Here is a 20,550-nt window from a genome sequence, read left to right as displayed (position 1 = left end):
CATATGTTGTCTGTATGCAAATAAATACCATACAAAACATTTAAAAATCTATCATGTACTCCAGTTACCCAAAATTCTTTCTTACCTCTACAAAATAGTATAATACAGGCTACGGTAGTTGAGTTTGGTTATTAAAATGATGAAGTACACGGGAAACACGCAATAGAAGTCACACTGGCCCATGTCTGGGTTATATGTTTTGAAATTCAATCTATCTGTTCCTATACTAAGTGGATGAGATATGGATAGAACAGTAAAAAGCTCTATCCCTACCCTACAGCAATAATAGCTGGAAGGAAAATGAATGGTGAAGTTAGCTTGAATGAAATTTTACATAAGGGCAGAATGAAAGGGAAACCCTACTTAAAGTTGTAATGCTTTATCTCACTTCTGCACTTCCATGTATTTTTAGGGTCTGGAATGAGAAAAAGGAATTAATGTATATGAATATCTTTATTCTGGATGTTCAATCTGAAGATACATGAATTGACAAAAAGTTTGTTTAACAGGTTTTAGAAGCTATTTGTAGTGTTTACATTTGCAGTGTTTGACTAACTTTTCCAGTGTTCAATGCATCTATTTGCAAAGAAACATTTTTCCATGTCAATATTACATCTTTTAGCTTAAAGTTTCATTCCCTTTGTCTTAGTTACTGTATTGTCCTTCATTTAAAATCTCTGCGATCGGTGTTATTGTACTCTGCCTGTTCGAGGCTACACCACAAGTGAAAAGTCCCCTTTGATGAGCTGTATCACTACAAGTAAGAGTAAAGAGTAGTGCAGTCTTGGGCTACAGGAGTCTTTAGGAAGGTCATGGGTAACACAAAGACTCATTCACAGAAATTGGTCCAAGGATATCTATAAATAAATAAACACTTTTGTGATTTTCACTTTGGTCCTAGCCATATATATTCAAAATTTTGAAGGCTTGTTTAGGACAACAGGCAGTTTACACTTCTTAAGAGAAAAGAGATTTGGCTGATATTACAGGTTAAAATGTGTGTGTGTGTGTGTGTGTGTGTGTGTGTGTGTGTGTGTGTTATACAAAAATATTGCAAGAGGTTGCCTTAGTGTGCATGATCTAGTATATGCAAAAAACACAGGAAAATGAAACATGATCAGTTCCCAAATGAACTTTCTAGTAATGATCACATTGTCAGGAGAGATACAAGAATGAGACAGACAACATAAAACAGTTCTACATCTTCTATCTCATTCTTGTATCTCCCGGCAATGTGATCATTACAGGAAGGTGCATTTGGGAACTTATTGTGTTTCATTTCCTGGATACATTTAGGGAATCAGTGATGGCTTGCGCAAAAGATGCATGTGGCATGAGAAAGGTGAGAGGTGGGATGAAGAAGTAAAGTTATTAGTGAAAGAGAAATGGGAGGCATTTGGATGATACTTGCAAGGAAGGAATGCAAACGACTGGGAGATGTATAAAAGAAAGTGGCTGGAGGTCAAGAGAAAGGTACAAGGGATGAAAAAGAGGGCAAATGAGTTGGGGTGTGAGAGTATCATTAAATTTAGAGAGAATAAAACGACGTTCTGGAAAGAGGTAAATAACGTGCGTAAAACGAGAACAAATGGGAACATCAGTAAAGAGGGCAAGTGGGGAAGTGATAACAGGTAGTGATGAAGTGGGAAGAAGATGGAGTGAGCATTTTGAAGGTTTGGTGAACATGTTTGATGATAGTGTGGCAGATATAGGGTGTTTTGGTCAGGGTGATGTCCAAAGTGAGAAGGTCAGGAAGAATGATCTGGTTAAAGACAGGTAGTGAAAGCTTTGTGGAAGATGAAAACCGGCAAGGCAGCGGGTTTGGATGGTACTGCAGTGGAATCTATTAAAAAAGGGGGTGACGTGTTGTGGATTGGTTGATATGGATATTCAATGTACGTATGGATCATGGTGAAGTGCCTGAGGATTGGTGGAATGCATGCATTGTGCCACTGTACAAAGGCAAAGGGGATAAAGGTGGGTGTTCAAACTAGAGGCATAAGTTTGGGAGGGTACTGATAGAGGGTGAAGGCATGCACAGAGCATCAGATTGGGGAAGAGCAGTGTGGTTTCAGAAGTGGTAGAGGATGTGTGGATCAGGCACTTGCTTTGAAGAAAGTGTGTGAGAAATACTTAGAAAAACAGATGGCTTTGTATATAGCATTATGGATCTGGAGAAGGCATATGATAGAGTTAACAGAGATACTTTGTGGAAGATCTTAAGAGTATATGGTGTGGGAGGTAAGTTGCTAGAAGCAGTGAAAAGTTTTTACCAAGGATGTAAGGCATGTGCATGACTAGGAAGAGAGGAGAGTGAATGGTCCCCAGTGAATGTCGGTCTGTGGCAGGGGTGTGTGATGTCCCCAAGGTTGTTTAATTTGCTTATGGATGGGGTGTTTAGGGAGGTGAAAGCAAGAGTTTTGGAGAGGGGCGAGTATGCAGTCTGTTGTGGACGAGATGGACTGGGAAGTGAGTCAGTAGTTGTTCGCCAGTGGTATAGCTCCAGCGGCTGATTCGGGTGAGAAACTGCAGAGGCTGGTGACTGAGTTTGGAAAAGTGTGTGAAAGGAGAAAGTTGAGAGTAAATGTGAATAAGAGAAAGGTTGTTTGGTTCAGAAGGGTAGAGGAGCAAGTTCACTGGGATGTAAGTTTAAATGGAGAAGAATTGGAGGAAGTGAAGTGTTTTAGATATCTGGGAGTAGACGTAGCAGTGGATGGAGCCATGGAAATGAAAGCGAGTCACAGGGTGGGGGATGGGGTGAAGGTTCTGGGAACAATGAAGAATGTGTGGAAGGAGATAACATTATCTCAGAGCCAAAATGGGTATGTTTGAAGGAATAGTAGTTCCAACAATATTTTGTGGTTGCAAGGCATGGGCTTTGGGAAGGGTTGTATGGAGGAGGGTGGATGGGTTGGAAATGAAATGTCTGAGGACAATATGCGATGTGAGGTGGTTTGATCGAGCAAGTAATGAAAGGGTAAGAGAGATGTGTGGAAATAAAAAGAGTGTGGTTGAGAGAGCAGAACAGGGTGTGTTGAAATGGATTGGACATATGAAGAGAATGAGTGAGGAAAGATTGACAGAGAGGATATCTGTAGAAGAGGTGAAGGGAAAAAGGAAAAGTGGGAGACCAAATAGGAGGGGGAAGGATGGAGTGAAATAAAGGCAACAAGTATGAATTATGAAGATGTGTATATGTCTATCCATAGCCCACGCCTCGCAACCATACAACATTGTTGGAACCACTATTCCTTCAAACATACCCATTTTTGCTTTCCGAGATAATGTTCTCGACTTCCACACATTCTTCAAGGCTCCCAGGATTTTCGCCCCCTCCCCCACCCTATGATCCACTTCCGCTTCCATGGTTCCATCCGCTGCCAGATCCACTCCCAGATATCTAAAACACTTTACTTCCTCCAGTTTTTCTCCATTCAAACTTACCTCCCAATTGACTTGACCCTCAACCCTACTGTACCTAATAACCTTGCTCTTATTCACATTTACTCTTAACTTTCTTCTTTCACACACTTTCCCAAACTCAGTCACCAGCTTCTGCAGTTTCTCACATGAATCAGCCACCAGCGCTGCATCATCAGCGAACAACAACTGACTCACTTCCCAAGCTCTCTCATCCTCAACAGACTTCATACTTGCCCCTCTTTCCAAAACTCTTGCATTCACCTCCCTAACAACCCCATCCATAAACAAATTAAACAACCATGGAGACATCACACACCCCTGCCGCAAAGCTACATTCACTGAGAACCAATCACTTTCCTCTCTTCCTAGACGTACACATGCCTTACATCCTCGATGAAAACTTTTCACTGCTTCTAACAACTTGCCTCCCACACCATATATTCTTAATACTTTCCACAGAGCATCTCTATCAACTCTATCATATGCCTTCTCCAGATCCATAAATGCTACATACAAATCCATTTGCTTTTCTAAGTATTTCTCACATACATTATATATTTTTTATTATATTTATTTTGCTTTGTCGCTGTCTCCCGCGTTTGCGAGGTAGCGCAAGGAAACAGACGAAAGAAATGGCACAACCCACCCCCATACACAATGTACACACACACACGCCCACACACACAAATATACATACCTATACATCTCAATGTACACATATATATACACACACAGACACATACATATATACCCATGCACACAATTCACACTGTCTGCCCCTATTCATCCCCATCGCCACCTCGCCACACATGGAATACCATCCCCCTCCCCCCTCATGTGTGCGAGGTAGCACTAGGAAAAGACAACAAAGGCCCCATTTGTTCATACTCAGTCTCCAGCTGTCACGCAATAATGCCCGAAACCACAGCTCCCTTTCCACATCCAGGCCCCACACAACTTTCCATGGTTTACCCCAGACGCTTCACATGCCCTGATTCAATCCACTGACAGCACGTCAACCACGGTATACCACATCGATCCAACTCACCCTATTCCTTGCCCGCCTTCCACCCTCCTGCATGTTCAGGCCCCGATCACACAAAATCTTTTTCACTCCATCTTTCCACCTCCTATTTGGTCTCCCACTTCTCCTCATTCCCTCCACCTCTGACACATATATCCTCTTGGTCAATCTTTCCTCACTCATTCTCTCCATGTGCCCAAACCATTTCAAAACACCTTCTTCTGCTCTCTCAACCACGCTCTTTTTATTTCCACACACCTCTCTTACCCTTACATTACTTACTCGATCAAACCACCTCACACCACACATTGTCCTCAAACATCTCATTTCCAGCGCATCCACCCTCCTGCGCACAACTCTATCCATAGCCCATGCCTCGCAACCATACAACATTGTTGGAACCACTATTCCTTCAAACATACCCATTTTTGCTTTCTGAGATAATGTTCTCGACTTCCACACATTCTTCAAGGCTCCCAGGATTTCCGCCCCCTCCCCCACCCTATGATTCACTTCCATGGTTCCATCCGCTGCCAGATCCACTCCCAGATATCTAAAACACTTTACTTCCTCCAGTTTTTCTCCATTCAAACTTACCTCCCAATTGACTTGACCCTCAACCCTACTGTACCTAATAACCTTGCTCTTCTTCACATTTACTCTTAACTTTCTTCTTTCACACACTTTACCAAACTCAGTCACCAGCTTCCGCAGTTTCTCACATGAATCAGCCACCAGCGCTGTATCATCAGCGAACATTAACTGACTCACTTCCCAAGCTCTCTCATCCACAACAGACTGCATACTTGCCCCTCTTTCCAAAACTCTTGCATTCACCTCCCTAACAACCCCATCCATAAACAAATTAAACAACCATGGAGACATCACACACCCCTGCCGCAAAGCTACATTCACTGAGAACCAATCACTTTCCTCTCTTCCTACACGTACACATGCCTTACATCCTCGATAAAAACTTTTCACTGCTTCTAACAACTTGCCTCCCACACCATATATTCTTAATACCTTCCACAGAGCATCTCTATCAACTCTATCGTATGCCTTCTCCAGATCCATAAATGCTACATACAAATCCATTTGCTTTTCTAAGTATTTCTCACATACATTCTTCAAAGCAAACACCTGATCCACACATCCTCTACCACTTCTGAAACCACACTGCTCTTCCCCAATCTGATGCTCTGTACATGCCTTCACCCTCTCAATCAATACCCTCCCATATAATTTACCAGGAATACTCAACAAACTTATACCTCTGTAATTTGAGCACTCACTCTTAACCCCTTTGCCTTTGTACAATGGCACTATGCATGCATTCCGCCCATCCTCAGGCACCTCACCATGAGTCACACATACATTAAATAACCTTACCAACCAGTCAACAATACAGTCACCCCCTTTTTTAATAAATTCCTTTGCAATACCATCCAAACCTGCTGCCTTGCCGGCTTTCATCTTCCGCAAAGTTTTTACTACCTCTTCTCTGTTTACCAAATCATTTTCCCTAACCCTCTCACTTTGCACACCACCTCGACCAAAACACCCTATATATATATATATATATATATATATATATATATATATATATATATATATATATATATATATATATAAATTCTGGGAGCCTTGAAGAATGTGTGGAAGTCGAGAACATTATCTCAGAAAGCAAAAATGGGTATGTTTGAAGGAATAGTGGTTCCAACAATGTTGTATGGTTGCGAGGCGTGGGCTATGGATAGAGTTGTGCGCAGGAGGATGGATGTGCTGGAAATGAGATGTTTGAGGACAATGTGCGGTGTGAGGTGGTTTGATCGAGTAAGTAACGCAAGGGTAAGAGAGATGTGTGGAAATAAAAAGAGCGTGGTTGAGAGAGCAGAAGAGGGTGTTTTGAAATGGTTTGGGCACATGGAGAGAATGAGTGAGGAAAGATTGACCAAGAGGATATATGTGTCGGAGGTGGAGGGAACGAGGAGAAGAGGGAGACCAAATTGGAGGTGGAAAGATGGAGTGAAAAAGATTTTGTGTGATCGGGGCCTGAACATGCAGGAGGGTGAGAGGAGGGCAAGGAATAGGGTGAGTTGGAGTGATGTGGTATACCGGGGTTGACGTGCTGTCAGTGGATTGAATCAAGGCATGTGAAGCGTCTGGGGTAAACCATGGAAAGCTGTGTAGGTATGTATATTTTGCGTGTGTGGACGTATGTATATACATGTGTATGGGGGTGGGTTGGGCCATTTCTTTCGTCTGTTTCCTTGCGCTACCTCGCAAACGCGGGAGACAGCGGCAAAAAAAAAAAAAAAAAAAAAAAAAAAAAAATATTATTATATATATATATATTTATACGTTGGAATGTATAGGTATGTCTATGTTCATGTGGGGACGAGTATGTATATACATGTGTATGTGGGTGGGTTGGGCCATTCTTTCGCTGTTTCCTTGCGCTACCTCGCTAACGCGGGAGACAGCGACAAAGTATAATATAATATATAATATATATATACTGATTAAGAAATGAACATATCATACAAAGGTGCTGATAAAATATAGCTTGTAAATAAACATACTAGCATAGAGGCTTTGTTCTGGTTTAATTTAATCATAATGAAGTTCTCTCCTGGATGATGTACAGCTTGCGAATGTCTATTTCTGCAGAACACTTACCTACCAAGATCAGAAAAAATCCTTTGATTAGGGTCACACATTCCTGCACATTAACTATTAAAAACCTCTAAAGCAGGAACTTCCTTAATAGTAATATATATGAAATTCCAATATGGAATATTAACTCACGGGGATTATATATACATAAAATGTTTATATATTTATGAGATACTATTTACATTAAAAAATGAATCAAAAATTATGTTACTTCATTCCCCATATGAGGTACATGAATGGAACAGAGCAGCAGTAGTGTATCAGTAGTGTACATGAACTGTTTACCTAAGCATCAATGGTTTTACATTATCACAGAAACAAACATTAAATGCAATTAATTTGCACTGACACTGGGTACATTGAAATCATGCAAATGCACTGTAACAACGTCCTCCCTTCTCACACACAGGTAGTGACCCTGAATAACATAACATGAAATATATTGTTCTTCAGTGCGGCACTAAGAAAATCTGACAGAGATTGACCATAAAGCTAAAAACTATGTCATGTACCCACCTTGACAAACTGTACCCTTGTTATACTCAGAGCAAAGAAAAGCCTAACTTCCTCAGTTAGCAAGAAACTTTTGGATAGTACCTTTGGAGCTTGTCTAATGTCCTTGTAAATTAATGCAATTTTCATCATTCTTTAATTCTTGCAAGACATTGGCATCATCTGCAAACATATTCAAATATGAGCCTAATCACTTTTGGCAATTTGCATTAATTCCAAAGAGCAATAGCTCAGAGGCAAGCCACTGGTACATCACTGGTAATCCCAACCCATTCTGAGAAGGCTCTTCTGACATGCATGCCTTTCCTCTAAGATAAATTTTCCATCCATCAAAGGAGTCTTCGCCTTATGTTTGCCTAAAAATCTAACTTCTTCACCACCTTCTTTGGTGGTATAGCATCAGATGCCATTTGACAATCTAAGAACACATAATGTACCCATCCATTTCTCTTGTCTAAAATGGAGCTCTCTCAGAGGTATAAGAAATGTGTTACACACACTGTCTTTTTCCTGAGTCCATGTCTTCATTCACTCAGGTAATTTCAATTTTTGAAAGAAATCAAATGTTTGCTTTCTTACTGTCTATTCCAGTGTCTTACACACCTGTTCATCTAGAACAATTTCTTGATCATCTTAAAGATAGACATAACATCTGTTCCTGACTGCTCCCTTATCACTGCATCCTCTAACAATTGTTTAAACTATTTCAAGTATCCTGTCAAGTTTTTCAGCACATTCATTTAGCACATATGGAGATATTTCATAATGAGCATGTGCTGCATGAGGATTAATACTCTCTAGTGCTCATCTTATTTCTTTTCTAGAAATTTTAGTGGTTTCCAACCCTTTACTATCTTGTTGCTGATGGACTATAGATGTCCTCCACTGTGACTTTACATGCTGCCTTATGTTCCTAACTACAACTTCTATCTATTACTCCCACCCTTTTACAGAAAGGTAGGACTAGCACATAGCGCTCACTACAGGAAAATCTAGTTACAAAGAAATGAGTCATGTGAATGAAATGCTGTCAAGTGCTGTGTGACAGGGAAATACTGTTTGTTTGTGGACATACCTATAAATAGGTAATCTAAGTAATTACATATTTGCATGAGAATTTATTACCAAGAAACAGATGTAAATATATATTCTTTAAGTAATAAGGAAATATGTAATAAATATGTAGTAAAATAATGACTACAAAAAGCATTAGAAATTTCAAGAACTTGTATGGTAAATAAGAGAGGTTACAAAAAACAAGAACACAAGACTTCTTTCATGTACACAAAACTTGATAATAATATGCATGTGCATGCATTCATGCAAACTCTCACTCATTCTCATACTTAACCAGTCTCTCTCACCCTATCTTCCATGAAAACATAACCCTCTCCAGCCTTAAGCAGCCAAACCTAACACTTCCTTGCATGACAGGTAGTAAAAAGTGTTCTTTTCATTTGGCCATCTGACCTTCACTTTCCCAACATTCATATGTCTAAAGAAGCACCTTCACAAAGGGAAACCATCTTAATTTTCCATATTTCTACTGTTAAAGGACTTGTACAAGTGAATCTTAGTTTCACTTTAGATTCTATCTTGTATATAAATATATATTATGAGACAAATATTTACACAAATTTATTATCATTCACAATATAAATATAATACATTAAACTGATAAAACGATTATACTTTACAAAATAACATAAATCATGAATTATAGAATACAGTCTGCTCTAATATGGTGAAGTAAACATTCAGTCAGTACAAATAACTATTCAAAATATCAACGGCTCTCAGGCTTAATACTTTTTCTTTCTAAAGTATACCAATATTATATCAATTATAGCCCTATACTGGCCAACCTACATTTTCTGAGACAATATATGTATATATAAAAATATAAATAAGGATAAATTAGTATTAAAACATAATATCTTAATTAATAAAATACATACACAGCAACACTCATTTACATAAGTGGTTAGTACCAACTTAATACTGTCCAAGAAAATGATATCCATAATAGCTACCTGGAAAACCATATGGAGTATAATTGTACTCTGCTCCACGACTACTTGTGTCATTCATGCGATTCTGCGGATCATAACCATACGTTAATGGTTCTTCTGATTTATAAGTTGCTAGGGCTGCATCTGAGGGCTTGCTCAGAGAGTTGTCAATTACAGCTCGACTAACATTGAGGGCTGATACTGGATGGTTAAGAGGACTGGAGTTCATAGCTGCAGAGGAAATATCACCTACTCCTGTTGAGTCACCTCTTGATAGGTCTCTTGTCAGGTCACGTGACAAATTGTAAGCAGCAGCAGCCGTTAAATTTGCCCCTAAAGATGCATTTACCATCTGTGGTGGTTTTGGCACCCCTGCTGAGGATAGGCTAGGATGAATCAGTGAGCTTCCTTGGTCACTTGGATTTGCAGATGAAGATTCACCATTTTGAGAGCCTCTGTTAATAGCATTATCAGATGTGTTACCTTCATCATTGGCAGTGCCAGCAGCTATGTTGCTTGGTCCTACATGGTACTTTATGTTAGGTAGGTGACTAGATGAGTTATCAGTTTCACCATCTTCAAAGAATGATTCATCATCATCTCTGTGACTGCTATCATGCTGAGAATTTCCCTGATCACTGTATGACTCAGCTTTTCTCTGTTTAGAAAATTTCAAATTATTATTAGATTTAAAAGTAGCAAGCCATCCATTTGATGCTTTAAAGTCATGGTACCCTAGTTCGGGAGCAATCTGAAGAGCTTTTGCTCTTAACATACCAGTAGTAATTTTGACCCCAGCAACAACTGTCATGTGACGATACCACTGTATAAGATGCTGGTTAAGTAGGGCATATTCACTCTTCCTCTGTCTTTTCATTGTAAGCTTTTCTCCACGTAGAAGGCTATCTCGATATATTGTGAGTATTTCTTCTCTCCTTTTAATTATACCACTCACTTGAGTCTTACCAATTCCATATAAATGAGCTATCTGCCGTTGAGACTTCCCATCTAAGAAGGCTTCAATAACTTTAACCTTTTCCTCCAAGGTAAGTGTTGTTCTTGTCTGTTTTTCCCTCTCTTTTACTGGAGGCAAAGTAAATAATGAAAGAGGGTTGATGGCCGGAAATTTTACATCCTCTGCTGATTCCTCATATTTATCATCTGAAATTCTTTTATCTGTCAGTTCCCAAATGTTAGACTCCTTGGCTTCACCCACTACAGATTTAATAGCACCTTGTACTTTAGAATTCTCTTCAGGGACTGACTTTGACAATAAAATATTTTCCTTATCTCTACTATTTTTTGCAGCATCCTCATCAGTTGGGAAAGGTGGGTCACAATTTACACTCACTTTTTCCATCGATTCCAACACTGCTGACACAGTCTTTTTCTTCAGTCTTTCTAAAGCTCTTGTTATTGGTCGTTCACTGGAATCTGATCCAAATAGTGATCTTCTTTCCTTCGCCAGCCATTTTTTCCTACCTTCATCCAGGCTTCTTTTGGCTTTGAATTTTCTTTTGGCTCTTTTTAATGGTAGAGATGTATAAAAAAGAGGTTTTCTTTTAGCTATGCTTCGCCATCCATCAAGATCCTGTCCTGTGGTAAGACTGATTGTTAGTGGACCATCTTCACATGGAACTTCCAGAGTTTTCTCCACCAATGGACGTAAAGGTGACATTGCATCATCACTCTTTGTTGGTGGGCTTTTGTGCCGAAGGAGACCCAGGTCTGCAAGAGAAGAGGAAACTTTACAAGTCATGGTTCTGTCACTGACTGTTCTAATGACAGTGGAGATAAAACTAACACACTAAAAAACATTTTACAGAAAGAGTGACATCAACATGAAATTTGTGCCAAAGCCAAAGTAAAAGTCAAGATGACAAGGAACCATAACTTTGTTAAGCTGCCAGTCCTCTTACAGCACTTCTCGAATATCATATAGTAGGTGAAATTAGTAAGCAAAGTTTGACTTATACGGAAAATTATCAAACCTGGGCATGTATAATTCTACACTATGTTTCTTAACAATAATGTCCAACTCAATATTTACCTAAACAATCTAAACTCCTAAAAGCATACTGTTCAGCTGAATGGTGGATTTTGCTTTGGAAAAAAGAAATATATATATTTCTTTTCTAGCCCCCCCCACTCCTGTCATCTTTAGTCGCCTCCTACATGCGGAGAATGCGTGGGAAGAATTCTTTCTCCCTATCCCCAGGGATAAGCAAAAATGGGTATGTTTGAAGGAGTAGTGGTTCCAACAATGTTATATGGTTGCAAGGTGTGGGCTATAGATAGGGTTGTGCGGAGGAGGGTGGATGTGCTGGAGATGAGATGTATGAGAACAATATGTGGTGTGAGGTGGTTTGATCGAGTAAGTAATGAAAAGGTAAGAGGGATGTGTGGTAATAAAAAGAGTGTGGTTGAGAGAGCAGAAGAGGGTGTATTGAAATGGTTTGGTCACATGGATAGAATGAGAGAGGAAAGATTGACAAAGAGGATATATGTGTCAGAGGTGGAGGGAACGAGGAGAAGTAGGAGACCAAACTGGAGGTGGAAGGATGGAGTGAAAAAGATTTTGAGCGATCGGGGCCTGAATATGCAGGAGGGTGAAAGGCATGCAAGGAATAGAGTGAATTGGAACGATGTGGTATACCAGGGTCGACATGCTCTCAATGGATTGACAGCATCTGGGGTAAACCATGGAAAGTTCTGTGGGGCCTGGATGTGGAAAGGGAGCTGTGGTTTCGGTGCATTATTACATGACAGATAGAGACTGAGTGTGAACGAATGGGGCCTTTGATGACTTTCCTAGCACTACCTCGCACACATGAGGGGGGAGGGGGTTGTTATTCCATGTTTGGCAGGGTGGCAATGGGAATAAATAAGGGCAGACAGTATGAATTATGTACATGTGTATATATGTATATGTCTGTGTGTGTATATATATGTGTACATTGAGATGTATAGGTATGTATATTTGCGTGTGTGGACATGTAAGTATGTACATGTGTATGTGGGCGGGTTGGGCCATTCTTTCGTCTGTTTCCTTGCGCTACCTCGCTAACGCGGGAGACAGCGACAAAGCAAAATAATAATAATAATAATATATATATTTATTATATCTATATTTATTTATTTATTCATATAATATATATACATATATATATATATATATTCTTTTCCATTCATTGGGGATAGGGGAGAAAGAATACTTCCCAAGTATTCCCTGTATGTCGTAGAAGGCGACTCAAAGGGGAGGGAGCGGGGGGCTGGAAATCCTCCCCTCTCGTTTTTTTCCCAATTTTCCAAAAGAGGGAACAGAGAAGGGGGCCAGGTGAGGATATTCCCTCAAAGGCCCAGTCCTCTGTTCTTTATGCTACCTCGCTAATGCGGGAAACGGCAAATAGTTTGAAAAAAAAAGATAAAAAAAATATTCTTTTTCATACATATTTGCCATTTCCCGTGTTAGTGAGGTAGCGTTTAAGAACAGAGGACAGAGCCCAAGAGGGAAAATCCTCATTTGGCCCCCTTCTCTGTTCCTTCTTTGGGAAAAGTAAAAAATTGGAGGGGAAAATTTCCAGCTCCCCCCAAGCTCCTCCTTTTAGTCACCTTTTACCACACACAGGGGAGGGGCAGCAGAAGGAATGGATGAAGGCAAGCAAGTGTAAATATGTAGATGTTTATATATGTATATGTATGTATATGTGCTTGTATGGGCGTTTATGTACATATATGTGTATATAAGTGGAAGGACCATTCTTCGTCTGTTTCCTGGCACTACCTTGCTGACATGGCAAACAGCAATTATGTATAATAATCAATACATTTTAATGTCATTATTGAAACTTTATGGTTTTGCCTTCATATAAAGCATCAAAAAAGGACCAACTACCATTTTCATACTTCACTGGAAAATGCAGCTAAAAATTAGTTCTGTGCCCTAACGGTTAACAGATTTATATGTTCTGATTCAGCCTAATGATCTCATGTCTACCTCCCAAACCTCATCAATTCACATTATTCTATCCATGAATCCCTCTCATCCTCCTAAATGTTCAAGTCCTGATGTCCCAGAATCTCATTCCCTCCATCCATTCATCTCTTTCTTGGTTTTCCCCTTGTGCCCCACACTTCTGACACAGGTTCTTTTCATCAGTCTTTCAGTCAAAATTAAATCAGTAAATTCTGTTCAACTCTCTCCGCCAGACTGAACGTAAAACCACATTCCTTATAAGATCAATCCACCTCACACACACCACATATTACTGTGCTCAGAAAGTACATTCCCAAGATGTCTACCCTCTTCCATTCATTTGCATTCAGGGCCCAAGACTCAAATCCTTACAACACTGTTGGGACTACTATACCTTCAAGAATACTCACCTTTGCCCTAACAGACAATGACCTCTCCTTCCATACATACTCCTCATTGAACCTAGGTCCTTAGCTTCCTCTCCCACTGTATGATTTATTTCAGCTCCCATAATTTCATCTGCTCCATTCTCCACTCCTAAAGCACTTCAATTCTTGTAAGTCCTCCCCATTCAAAATTACACTCAAACCATCCTGTCTCATTCCTTGCTGCAGCTCATTACCTTACTTTTGTCTACATTCACCTTTAACTTTCTCTTTTCATAATCTCTCCAAAACTGTCATCAACATCAGGAGCTTCTTTTGGGTCTATCATAAAACCAGCTTAAAGTAAAACCTATCTCCTCTACATCTTGGTAAGTCACAAGAAATGTGATTAGTGGTGAATGGAGGACTAGTTGTTGTAATCCATGATAAAAGCTGTGAAAGACATATTAATGGTATGAAGGGGTCCTTTCTTAGCATGGATGGTGTGATAAAGATGGTAAAACAATGTCATAATCCAACTACTTTCTCAGACTAACAATGTAAATGACCACGAGTAACAGTGTAACAGAGTTCTTCGTAGAAACAGGTGCAGTACATATACACAGACACACTCTAAAGGAAAAAATGAAATGGGGAAAAAAGGAATGTTAATTTCTTGAAATTCAATAAAAAGAAGGCAAACTTTCAGAAGCTCAATATATAATCACCAGATATATAGGCAAGACATTAAACCATTTTGAGTAAGAGTACAGTAAGACACTTTGTGAAAGAGTATGAAGTTAATGCAAACAGTAAAGGGATGCATGGCATAAAAGCCAGTGCAGTGTATTTTGCACTTTCTAAGGAATATATCATCAAATACAGAAATAAGTATATAAGCAGAGAAATGACATGGTGAACAACATCGGTAAAAATCCCCCACCTCAAAACTCAAATACTGTGCTGTCATTCACATATAGCTGGATGATGCTATTATGCATAGACTTGAAATTCTTCATAAACAATATAAACTACTGAAAATAAAAAAATAAGGTGATGAGATTTATAAGTGGCAAAACAGGTTGGCTTAAGTATGAGTATGAATGGAGAGAACTTGGAGAAAGTGGAGTGCTTTAGGAACCCAGGAGTTGACATGACAGCATATGAAACAATGAGAGCTGAAGTGAACAAGAAGGCAGCTGAGGGGGTAAAGATCCTGGATGTGCTGACGAAGGTGTGGAGGGAGGTGTACCTGTTTGAGGGTAAAGATAAGTGTGGATGATGGCACAGCTGTCTTGGTGGCGCTGTGTGGATGTGAGCCTTGCGCTCTAAATGCTAAAGAATAAAAGAGAATGGATTAATTGGAAATTAAATGCCTGTAGCTGACAAGTCATGTGAGAAAGGGTGACTGAGCAAGGAATGACAAGAGTATGAAGAAGGTATGACTAAGCGGGGTATGACTGAGGGAGCTGAACGAGGAGTACTGAAACTGTATGGACATATGGAGAGGATGAGGGAACAAAGAGGCTAAGAGGATACACAAGTGACAAGTGGAAGGAGTAAGGTGGTGAGAGGTACTGTGCCTGATAATACAGGAGAGAGGCGTGGATGGGAGAGAACTGGAGCGATGTAGTATGAAGTGGTTAACATTTTGTCAACAGGATGAACCAGGACAAATGAAGCTGTTATGGGAAACAATGGAAAGGTCTGTGAGGCTTGGCTGCTGATAAAGGATTGTGGTTTTAGTGCATTATACATAACGCCCAGAGAGAGGATGTGAATAAAGAAGGCCATTCATAGACTATTTCTGGCTCTACCTTGTTAATATGGAAAAAGGTGAGCAAGTATGAAAAATAGTATTGCCTTGTAAGAAAAGAAAAAAATATCTGAAGTCTTGGTAACCAATTACTGGTAAAGCATACCAAACAATGAATCACCATAAACTAAACTTTCTAATAAAAAGTGCAATAACCACATTAACAACTACATGCTTTTAATGGCAAAGTAGACTTACCTGCATCTACAGTGGTCACAGAGGAGAGACTGATAGTTCGTGGCTTATGACATGGTCTTTCCTCCAACTGTAAGAAAAATCAATTGATATCTAAGAAATTCTACATAAAACATTTTTTTGCACATCTGAAAAAAAAAGAAAAAAAAAAAAAATCAATTATAGGTACTACAATTTCAGTGGTCAATGTACACTGTATTCTCCATGCATTTAGTCTACATGTTATGTGAAGCAAGCATCAACTATGAATCTTAAAAATATGCGTGAAACTAATAACAAATTCCTTATTAAGTATATACAATTGAGTTAAATAATGAAGGCACGAAAATATAAAGATAAAAGGAAAGATGAAGTAATAAAACAGCATAATATAAAGAGTAACATGGACTTTGATAAAAAAGAAAAAAGTAGCAGATGAATAAGTTGTATTTGAAAATCTAAAATATGAAACTTCCAATGGAGAAGAGATCAATCATTTTGCTTTCACCAAAATAATGTTTCTATACACAACTGCAAACCAACCTGTTATAATAAGTAACTTCTTACTCATGTTAAAACAAAACTTACACATAAAATGTTGGAAAAGAGAATCACAGGTAAGACTAAGTATAATTACACAAGTATTTACTTATTCATATTTTTGCCATATCTTGTTTTAGCAAGAAAGAGGCAGAAACAGATGATGGACAGCCTCATTTGGTCATTCACAATCTAGCTGATATGTATAATGTAATGAAACCAGAGCCCCTATCTTCAGCCTAACCTTACAGATTGTTTCATTGTTTCATGTGACTACTTCATATGCCCTGATTTAACACAATGACAGCATGTTGCCCTCTGTATACCACCATTCACCTCTCATCCTTCTGAATGTTTAGGCCCCTATAACTAATTGTGTTTCATAATCCACCCTTCCATCCCCTTTTCAGTCTCCACCTTCTCCCTGATCACTCCAATTTTGACATGCATGTCCTGTTAGTCAGTCTCTCTTTACTCATCCTCACCACATGTTCAAACCAATTCAACACAGCCCTCTTTATCTTACTTCACATGCTACCACACCTGTCTCTTACACTGTTATTCCTTTCATGATCAATCCTCCTCACACCATGTATCATCCTCACATGTTACATTTCAAACAAATATACCATCTTCTACTTTTTTCAGGGAGAAGACGCAATGAGTATTTTGAAGGACTGTTACATGTTTTAGATGATAAGCAGGCAGATGTGGAGGTATGAGAAACAAGAGTCATGGCTAGTGCTTTGGGGAAATGGGAGGACCTGGTAAATGCCTTGTGCAAAATAAAGCCTCGCTAAGTGGCTGAAATGGATGGGTTTGCATTCAAGTTTCTCTAAAAAGGGAATACAAGGACTGCTCACTGGTTAGGATTTTCAGTGTATGTATGTCTCAGGGTGAGATGTCTAAGGACTTGCAGAATACCTGGTACAGTGAATGCCATTGTATAAAGGCAAGGGGCATAAAAATGAGTTTTCAAATTACAGAGGTTTAAGCAAGATTGGTGTCTGAGATAGTGGTGGCATGTACAATGCATCAAGATTGGTAGCATCACTACCCCATGTTCAGTGAGGTAGCGCCAGGAAAACAGACAAAAAAGGCCACATTCGTTCACGCTCAGTCTCTTGCTGTCGTGTGTAATGCATCAAAACCACAGCTCCCCATCCCCATCCAGGCCTCACAGACCTATCCATGGTTTACCCGAGACATTTCATATGCCCTAGTTCAGTCCACTGACAGCATGTCAACCCTGCTATACCACATCATTCCAATTCACTCTATTCCTTGCATACCCTCACCCTCCTGTATCTTCAGGCCCTGATCACTCAGAATCTTTTTCAGTCCATCCTTCCACTTCCAATTTGGTATCCCACTTCTCCTTGTTCCCTCCACCCCTGACTCATTCTTTCCTAACTCATTCTTTCCATATGTCCAACCTATTTCAACACAACCTTTTCTGCTCCCTTGATCACACTCTTTTCATTTCCACACATCTCTCTTACCCTTTCATTACCCACTCCATCAAACCACCTCACACCACATATTATCCTCAAACATTTCATTTTCAACACATCCATCCTCTGCCATACAATCCTATCTATAGCCCATGCCTCACAACCATATAACATTGTTGGAACTACTATTCCTTCAAACATACCCATTTTCCTCTTTGAGGCAACGTTCTCTCCTTCCACACATTCATCACTCCCAGAACCTTTACCCCCTCCCCTACTGTGACATACTTCTGCTTCCATGGTTCCATTCACTGCTAGGTCCATTCCCAGATATCTAAAACACTTCACTCCCTTCAATTTTCCTCCATTCAAACTCACATCCCAATTAACTTGTCCCTCATCCCTACTGAACCTAATAACCTTGCTTTTATTCACATTTACTCTCAACATTCTCCTTTTACACACACACACACACACACAGTCTGTTGGGGATGAGAGAGCTTGGGAAGTGAGTCAGTTGTTGTTCGCTGATGATACAGCGCTGGTGGCTGATTCATGTGAGAAACTGCAGAAGCTGGTGACTGAGTTTGGTAAAGTGTGTGAAAGAAGAAAGTTAAGAGAAATGTGAATAAGAGCAAGGTTATTAGGTACAGTAGGGTTGAGGGTCAAGTCAATTGGGAGGTAAGTTTGAATGGAGAAAAACTGGAGGAAGTAAAGTGTTTTATATATCTGGGAGTGGATCTGGCAGCGGATGGAACCATGGAAGCGGAAGTGGATCATAGGGTGGGGGAGGGGGCAAAAATCCTGGGAGCCTTGAAGAATGTGTGGAAGTCGAGAACATTATCTCGGAAAGCAAAAATGGGTATGTTTGAAGGAATAGTGGTTCCAACAATGTTGTATGGTTGCGAGGCGTGGGCTATGGATAGAGTTGTACGCAGGAGGGTGGATGTGCTGGAAATGAGATGTTTGAGGACAATATGTGGTGTGAGATGGTTTGATTGAGTAAGTAACGTAAGGGTAAGAGAGATGTGTGGAAATAAAAAGAGCGTGGTTGAGAGAGCAGAAGAGGGTGTTTTGAAATGGTTTGGGCACATGGAGAGAATGAGTGAGGAAAGATTGACCAAGAGGATATATGTGTCGGAGGTGGAGGGAACGAGGAGAAGTGGGAGACCAAATTGGAGGTGGAAAGATGGAGTGAAAAAGATTTTGTGTGATTGGGGCCTGAACATGCAGGAGGGTGAAAGGAGGGCAAGGAATAGAGTGAATTGGATCGATGTGGTATACCGGAGTTGACGTGCTGTCAGTGGATTGAATCAGGGCATGTGAAGCGTCTGGGGTAAACCATGGAAAGCTGTGTAGGTATGTATATTTGCGTGTGTGGACGTGTATGTATATACATGTGTATGGGGGTGGGTTGGGCCATTTCTTTCGTCTGTTTCCTTGCGGTACCTCGCAAACGTGGGAGACAGCGGGAAAAAAAAAAAAAAAAAAAAAATTGATTTATACTTAATCGCTGTTTCCCGCATCAGTGAGGTAGCACCAGGAAACGAACGAAGAATGGCCCATCCACTCATATACACATATATGGACATAAATGCCCATACACCCACATATACATACATATACATATCAACATAGACACATATACGTATACATACATATATACACATGTACATATTCATACATGCTTGCCTTCATCCATTCCTGGTGCCACTACGCCCCACGGGAAACAGCATCGCTATCCCCTGCTTCAGCGAGGTAACACCATGAAAACAGAAAAAAAAAGGCCACATTCATTCACACTCAGTCTCTAACTTTTGTGTGTGAGCATCGAAACCACAGCTCCCCATCCACACCCAGGCCCCCCAAGCCTTTCCATGGTTTACCCCAGACATTTTACATGCCCTGGTTCAGTCCAATGACAGGACATCAACCCTGTATACAACATCGTTCCAATTCACACTATTCCTTGCATACGTCTCACCCTCCTGTATGTTCAGGCCCTGATCGCTCAAAATCCTTTTCTCTCCATCCTTCCACCTCCAATTTGGTCTGCTTCTCCTTTCCTTGTTCCCTTCATCTCTGACACATATATCCTCTTCGTCAATCTTTCCTAACTCGTTTTCTCCATATGTCAAAACCATTTCAACACATCGTCTCCTGTACTATCAACCATACTCTTTTTATTTCCACAAACCTCTCTTTCCCTTTCATTACTTACTTGATCAAACCACCTCATACCACATACTATCCTCAAATATTTTATCTCAGTCACATCCACAGTCCTCTGTACAACCCTATCTACAGCCCATGCCTCACAACCATATGATATTGTTAGAACTACTATTCCTTCAAACATACCCATTTTTGCTTTCTGTGATAATGTTTTCTCCTTCCACACACCCTTCAATACTCCCAGAGCCTCCCCCACCCTGTGACTCACTTCTGCTACCATGGTTCCATTCGCTACTAAGTCCACTCTCAGATACCTAAAACACTTCACTCCCTCCAAATTTTCTCCGTTCAAACTTGTATCCCAATTAACTTGGCCCTCAACCCTACTGAACCTAATAA

General features: G+C 40.0%; 1 protein-coding gene across 1 annotated transcript in view; it reads right to left on the bottom strand.

Annotated features, from left to right (window-relative positions):
- The window catches only part of LOC139763266 (uncharacterized), a 97,435-nt gene that overhangs the window by 13,618 nt on the left and 63,267 nt on the right, over positions 1-20,550 (bottom strand). Inside the window, exons 6-7 of the mRNA XM_071689211.1 lie at positions 16,007-16,073; positions 9,673-11,379 (exon numbers count right to left, since the gene is read on the bottom strand). Of these exons, the coding sequence (XP_071545312.1) occupies positions 9,673-11,379; positions 16,007-16,073 (1,774 nt within the window). The remainder of the gene's footprint in view (positions 1-9,672; positions 11,380-16,006; positions 16,074-20,550) is intronic.

This window comes from Panulirus ornatus, chromosome 46 (assembly GCF_036320965.1).
Source record: "Panulirus ornatus isolate Po-2019 chromosome 46, ASM3632096v1, whole genome shotgun sequence".
NCBI classification, from domain to species: domain Eukaryota; kingdom Metazoa; phylum Arthropoda; class Malacostraca; order Decapoda; family Palinuridae; genus Panulirus; species Panulirus ornatus.
Note: the sequence above shows the minus strand (reverse complement) of the source record. Positions and strands in the feature narration are given on the sequence as shown.